The following is a 7,548-nucleotide window of genomic DNA, read 5'->3' as shown; positions in this document are numbered from 1 at the left end:
TCAGGTCCATGGCTGTCATGGTGGTCATGAACTCCTGCGCTAGCCCAGAGGTTTCGCCGAGCGACTGTAGGTTAAAGTCCCCCAAGGCAATAAGCCTGGGGAACCCCACCACCAGCCCGGCTACCTCCTCGAGCAGCACAGGCATGGCTGTTGACACACAGCTGGGAGGCAGGTATGTGAGTAACAAGCCCATCTGAACCCCTAATCCAACTTCACCAGGATGCACTCACAACCCACAATCTTTGGAGCAACGAGTCTACGCAGGGAATGGCTCTCCCTGGCTATTATAACCACTCCTCCCCCCCTTCCCTGAGGTCTAGGCTGATGCCATACCTGAAACCCAGCTGGGCAAAATTTGGAGAGACGAACTCCCCCCTATGGGCCCAGCCAGGTTTCAGTCACACATACCAGGTCAATCACCATCAATTCCCAGATGAAGAGAGCTTTATTTACCACTGACCTGGCATTGAGTAGCAGCAGCCTGAGCCCAGGGCCACAATTACACTCATCACCAGTGCCCTGGGTTGAGCTCATGGAGCCAGAAGTAGGGATCACTATTAAGCATTGATCCCTCCTTCCCCTGGAATGTCTAGCTCCATGGCTACTGCCATATCTGCCTCTCCGCAGCAAGACCGGAATATTCTGACCCTCTTTCACCCCAGAGAAAGGTGCCCCCTCCCCTCCTTCCTCTCCAGCATCAGGTGTGCCAAACATTTCATTCATGCTGTATCCATTCACCACATCCATAACATAGTCCCACCCACCCGCCCCACCCCGTCCACCCCACCCATCCCACCCACCACCCATTCAATCGACTCCATTCATTCCAGTAATCATAGGCATCCATCACTAAAAAAAACCCAATAATTAATTAAAAATAAGTTAATTAAAATACCAGTAAAAATCCCATTTCATTCCACCACCACCCAGCATATATAATTTAACCCATTTAAAATTAACTAAAAACATAAGATATAAAACATAAGAACATAAAACAGAAAATAGCATAGGAATGGCTGGTTAGCTAGTAGTTCTAAAAAGAAAAAGAAAAAGCAGCAGCAAGAGGGCGCCAAACTCCGGGCTGGCTAAGTTCTCATTAAGAAGATCTGGTGCCAATGTCTAAATCTTAGAGTACAATGTCTAAATCCCAAAGTGCAATAATAGGATGGTCTTCTCGGTGCTGGCCACTGCCACTGACCAGCACTCTGAAGTTCTGTCTCTTTGCCACGGTTGTAATTATTCCAAATTCTTCTTTCCCTATGGCAGTCCCAATACTCGTTGGTCACCCCAGTCGCCCTCTAACAGCTATCAGTTCCACTGAGCAACATCTCCAGTTTCCCACACCCTCCATGGTTCTGCACCACTTCCAAACCGCTTCTGGGCAGCCTCCACACAAACCTGTCCCCTTCGCGACAGCTTCCTTCTCCACAATAGTTGGTGGATCAATTTCCATTGACGGAAGGCATTCCCTTTGACGTCAGGCACCCCACCATTTGGCATCCTGGCGTCCCAGGTCTGTCTACTCCAAAGGCCAGAGCTGGCAGCGCTGTCTATCCAGTTAATTAGTATTAAGAAGAAGGCCGTGGTCTTTCTCCGTCTTTCCCCATCTCCATGTCGGTGCAGCGAGCAGAAGGCAATGGGCGGTTCAGTTTTTTATCGGAGCCACTATTTCCTGAGTCCCAGCTGATCGTCCTGTCGGTCCTCGGTGCCCTCAGCGTCTCTGCCATTTCTCCCTCTGCTGGTTCTCCCACAATGCTGCAAGCAGGAGGCAACGATAGACGGCTTAGGTGACAAACAGCTAACATATAGAGGTGGTAGATGTTTCAGGTAGCTCTCGGCAAACAACTCAGGCAGCAAGCGTTCAGGCAGATAGGCGGCTCAAGCTGTAATGGCGGCCGCAATTTTCGGAGTCCCAGCTGACATAATAATAATAATAATAATAATAATAATAATAACAATAATAATAACAACAACAACAACAACAGCAACAACAGCAACAACAACAATAACAACAACAACAACAACAATAATAATAATATTCAGAGAGAGGTCAAGTAGGGGAAGGATGTATGCATGACCTCCATTCCACCTTTACAACTCACCAAAGCAAAGCATGGAAGGTCACCTTATCTAGAAGCATCAATTAATTATGAAATGTATAGAAGAGACAATTCCACCCAGAATATCAGAACTCTTTTACCTGGGGCGGAACTCTTATCCTTGAACATTTACTTTCTAACATGTCCCAGTAGGAAGGGATACAGCCATTGCACAATTGTGCCCTCAGGGCTTTATCAGTGATTATGAACTAACATGCAGTTCTCCAGCTGTCCCTTTGCACATGGAGTCCTGGAAAAAGTTCAAGATCCCCAGGGAAGTTGTTTCTCTTTGTAATTATCACCATCTTGTACTTTGTGACCTTCTGTGATGCTTCTCCAGTGACTGCCTTTGATGTCAACCCAGATTGAAGCAACATGGAAGCAATCTTACACCAGAAAAGGATAAATACTTCTAGTCATGTTGGGTGTTTTGCACAAGATTTAGGACAGGCAGGGGATGTACACTCGAATTTACCTTCCCCTCCTTTTGCTGTGAAGCTCACTTTGTCTCTTCCTAAACCAGGAAAGCCATGGGCATTTCCATCTTGTGAGAGCACTTTGAATTCTTCTCACTTTTTGAGATTTAGAAACAGAAGTCACTGATTCAGGTTAAGGAGAAATGGACCTCCTGTTTCTGATGCTGCTGCTGGTTCTGACACACAGAAACTGTGGGAGGCTAAGACCCAAATGTCCTCTGATATTGAAGAAGTGGGACAAAGGAAACCCATGGAGCTATTATGGGGCAGGAGATCACATTATTAGTGTGATTGAAACTGTTGAAAAACCTTCTCCTAATCTATTACTGTTCAATGGAGCTCGTTACATTTCTACTTCTCTGTAAGTCGTTCACTGTAATGGACTTGATTTCTCTCTGTTTGCATTTCTAAAATTCTTCCTCCTATCTTTAAATTCACTCACTTATTAGGTATAAGATCCTGGGTCATTTTATAGGGCTCTTCTCTTTTACTGTAACTTCTATGACAGGGATGGGACTGAACTGAAAAGAACCAGAGAAATGGAGAGACAGAAATCCAGAGGATTTCTTATTTATTTCGCTCCTTGAATGATGTACTTTTTATTTCATGTAGTTATTGAAAGAGGAATAGTTGCCATCTGATATTAGATGCCTGCTCCTTTTGGGAATGACTTGATGTTTGAATTGCTTCGGTGATTCTCTTATTCATACATGGTCTTATTTTTATGGTGGCTCTACTTTTAAGGGTTAATGGGACCATTTCAAAAACATCTTTGAAATTGATTGAGCAATGGGGGCCAGCACTGGGAAGTATTTAAAGTAGAGGAGAGTTGCACTTGGAGATTTTGGCATGTGAATTTCAGTTCTGGCTTTAATTTACTGAAATTCACTTTCCTTTAGCAACAAATGAAACCAAGGATTGCTTTTACTTAAATGTTCAAGCTGAGCAACTGTTTACTCGGTAAATGAAAATCAGTACTACTAAAAATTAAGGATTTACTTGTGATTCTTAACCCTGGTGAAAGAATAATAGGGACTATCATTTGAGTATGGTTTTGGATCAATATGGGTTTAAGACTTGTGAAGATACTTAGGAATAAATAATAATATTTTCTTCTTGCTGTTTCTGGTGGTGATAACATGAAAATATTTCTACAGTATGAGACATATTAATCTGGCAAAAATTCTACCCTTCATTTTCGCCATTCAATTTGTCAACAAGAATACTTGGCTCCTGCATAATCTCACACTCGGTTATGATGTCCATGACAACTATTTGAGCACCCTTCAGACTTCTCATGCCTTGCTGGATACACTCTCTACTGGAGAAGTCAATGTTCCCAACTACAGCTGTGGAAGGAAGGACAATCTTCTGGTTATTATTGATAGAGCTCTCAGGGAAATTTCCATACAGATATCAACATTAGTAGGTCCCTACAAAGTCCCACAGGTTTGTGTTTCTATATCTCTACCTAGTAAAGTGAAGAATAGGGGTGGGTGAGCAATAGATCTAACCAGGACTTCTCTGTAAAATTCAAGAACTGTTTGTTACCAGAGCCACTGGAGACATCATGGCTATTTATCTATAATTTAAGTGTCTATTGTATGCCACCCTATAAGATGACTTTGGCCAGGGATTGGAATCAAGAACAGGGGGGGGGTGTGAGGGGACAAAGATCAAAGCAGCTACATCCTGCTATGAGACATTTGCTCCTGCCACTAGGTCCATTGTTTTGGAGGCTTCAGATCCTACTTCTGACCACGAGGAAGTCTCTATGTTCAATCAAAGATCTTCTATGCAAAAGAAGATCTAGCAGCGATGGGAGCTAACATTTTGTACATGACCTTAGCCAAAATAATGATATTTTCAATTATGAACAAATTCCAGATTCATAACAAATATAATTCCAATGGATTATCTTGCCTGCTCTTGATAAAACATATATGTACAAAACACAAGTTTATTTTGCAGTCATTATTAGCATTAATTAATTATTTTATTAGTTAACACATTAAATACTTTACCCTAATCTATTCAAAATCATGAAGATTTCAAAGAGGAAGAGAATCCATAGTTAGGATTTCCTACTGAGCCATGGTGGTGCAGTGATTAGAATGCAGTATTACAGGCAGTTTGGCAGTTCAAATCTCACCAGGCTCAAGGTTGACTCAGTCTTCCATCCTTCTGAGGTGAGTAAAATGAGGACCCAGATTGTTGGGGGCTATATGCTGACTGTAAATCACTTAGTGAGGGCTGTAAAGCGGTATGTAAGTCTACGTGCTATTGCTATTGGCTGAATCATTTAAAAAGTATTATGTCAACTGACAGGGCTCTTTATAGGCAGGTTGATTTAAAAATATAAACAATGCCTCCCATATCTCAGATGGATAGAGGATGGCATTTTCTACAAAATGTTTTTTAAAAATGAACTCCTAGCCATGATTGGTTACTTAATGGAGAGCCATTAGAGCAAGTAATACCTTTACTAATTTAGAGAATTTTCTTTGAGACTGGGTAACAAGCAAAAGGTAAAAGAATCACCAAGACCATTCCTAGTGTTATGTACTGAGGTTTGAATAGTGCAAACTCTTTACTCCAAGGTCCGCTCTCCAAAGCGGGCAAAATAAGACTGCTCATTGGTTGAATCAGCTGGCAGCCCTCTATTTAAAGAGAGAGCTTCCTGGCTGCTTCCTTTGCTGGATCTATGACTTCTACAATGAAGAGCTGTTAGTTACTTCTGTATCCAAGTCTCTTCTGTACCAGAATTTAAGACCCACCAAAATGGACAGGGCACTGGTATATAAAATTTATATACTTATTTAGACTGGAGGCTATAACATATGAAGAACAGTTGCAAGAACTGGGCATGACTAATTTTAATGAAAAGAAAGGCCAGGGGAGACATGATAGCAGTGTTCCAATATCTCAGGGATTACCATAAAGAAGGAGTCAACCTATTCTTCAAAGCATCTGAGGGTAGAAAAAGAAGCAATGGGTGGAAGCTGAACAAGGAGAGAAGCAACTTAGAACTAAGGAGAAATATCCTGACAATTGGAACAATTAATCAGTGGAACAGCTTGCCTCCAGAACTTGTGAAAGCTCCAACACTGGAAGTTTTTAAAAACACTACTTCTGTCTGAAGTACTGCCTAAGCAGGGAGTGGACTAGAAGACCACCAAAGGTCCCTTCCAACTCTGTTGTTGTCGTTGTTGTATTTCCTGCAGTTGAGTTTAGAGCTGTTTAAGTTTATATCTGTTGTGTGCTCGTGTGTTGTTGTGGCTGAAGCTGAAGTAGTCATTGACAGGAAGGATATTGTAGCAGATGATTTTATGGTCTATGCTTAGGTCGTGTTAAAGGGAACATAGTTCTATGCTCTCTAAACCTAGGATTGTAAGTCTAGTTGGTGTGAAATTAAAGCCACTGCAACTTTTCTTTTAGAAAAGACAAAATTTAAATGAAAGATCTCTTAAATTGTACAAATTATATTTGGAGCAGTGGTTTTCTTGCATATTGTCACTACAGAACAAAGTAAAATGTTGCAAATATATATATATATCTCGGAAAACAAAGCAGAGAAAGATATAGCCGTCCTCATTAACCTGGCATATTGCAATGGATAAATCCTTACAAATGGACCTTCCAAGTATTGAAACACTAAAATACTTAAACATCTAAGCATGGTATTTACTTGACCAAGATTTTAGCAGCTGAACAATGTTTCAATATGGAAGGCTTTACTATCACAGTGAATAGGCTTATATTTGTTTAATTCTTATGCTTAATATGTGTTTTTTATTTAATTTTATATACCAAAAGCAATCAGGATTATTAGGGGACTGGAAAAGTTTTAAAGGAATGGGCATGGATAGTCCAGTGAAGAGAAAGACCAGGGGAGACATGATAGCATTGTTCCAATATTTGAGGGGTTGCCATAGAGTGGAAGGGGTCAAGCTATTTTCCAAGGCACCTGGAGGCCAGAGAAGGATAATAATGGATGGAAACTGAACAAGAAGAGATTTAATCTGAAAATAAGGAGAATTTTTCTGACAGAGAAAAATCAACCAATGGAACAGAAGTTGGCTTCAGAAGTTGTGGGAACTTCATCACCCACAAAGTCTTGAGACTTTCAAAAAGAGATTGGACTGCCATTTATCATAAATTGAATCATAAATAATATATTGTCACGAGAATGAAGTTAGATTTAGTAAAAGGTAATATTGTGGATTTCATCTAATTTCAGTTATAACATAGCATTCTTCATTGCTCTTTCAGATCACTTCTAGATTTGTTTCAGAGGTTCTGAGTGATAAAAGTCAGTTTCCCTTTTTCTACCGGATGGCCCCCCAAAATGGAGTCAGGTACCCAGCAATTATCCAAGTGCTCCTCCATTTCAGATGGACCTTGATTGGTCTTTTTGCTTCAGACACAGAGAGGGGAGAGAATTTCCTGAGGACCTTTAGTCCTGTGCTTGTTAACAATGGAATTTGTGTTGTTGTATCACAACGATTCTCAGCGACTCTACCCACAGCACCTTTCAAAGATGCCATCTCTAAGTGGAGACAAGTCAATGTGTTTGTTTTCTTTACAGACTATAATACCATGATTGATGGAATTTCTGTTGTGCATTTCATACTTGAATCTTTGCCAGGACCCATTGAGGGGAAAGTCTGGATCATCACACTCTTTGGAGAATTACCAGTGAAAAGTCACATAGTTTACAAATATGTCCATAGTATTTGGCACTTTCAGATCCAAGAAAGAGGGCGCGAGGGTACTTTCCCAATAGCTATCAGGGTGGCACCCCCAGATAAATGTTTTCACTGTTCTTTTTCAAAGCATGTCTTTTCTGTCAAAGGCCGAAAAAGATGTACCCAGAAAACAGTAATGGAGACTAAAGACAAAAGGAACAATTACATATTTGGAGTTGATCCTCGTGTTTACAGTGTTGTTAGGACTCTGGCTTATGCTTTGAA

General features: G+C 41.0%; 1 protein-coding gene across 1 annotated transcript in view; it reads left to right on the top strand.

Moving 5' to 3' along the window:
- Nucleotides 1-2,718: 2,718 nt before the first annotated feature.
- The window catches only part of LOC139158758 (vomeronasal type-2 receptor 26-like), a 32,861-nt gene continuing 28,031 nt past the window's right edge, over nucleotides 2,719-7,548 (top strand). Inside the window, exons 1-3 of the mRNA XM_070736092.1 lie at nucleotides 2,719-2,936; nucleotides 3,733-4,024; nucleotides 6,848-7,548. The exon at nucleotides 6,848-7,548 is cut by the window's right edge and continues 82 nt beyond it. Of these exons, the coding sequence (XP_070592193.1) occupies nucleotides 2,719-2,936; nucleotides 3,733-4,024; nucleotides 6,848-7,548 (1,211 nt within the window). The remainder of the gene's footprint in view (nucleotides 2,937-3,732; nucleotides 4,025-6,847) is intronic.

Source organism: Erythrolamprus reginae, chromosome 2 (assembly GCF_031021105.1).
Source record: "Erythrolamprus reginae isolate rEryReg1 chromosome 2, rEryReg1.hap1, whole genome shotgun sequence".
Taxonomy (NCBI): domain Eukaryota; kingdom Metazoa; phylum Chordata; class Lepidosauria; order Squamata; family Dipsadidae; genus Erythrolamprus; species Erythrolamprus reginae.
The sequence above is the reverse complement of the archived record's forward strand: the minus strand, read 5'-3'. Positions and strand labels throughout refer to the sequence as shown.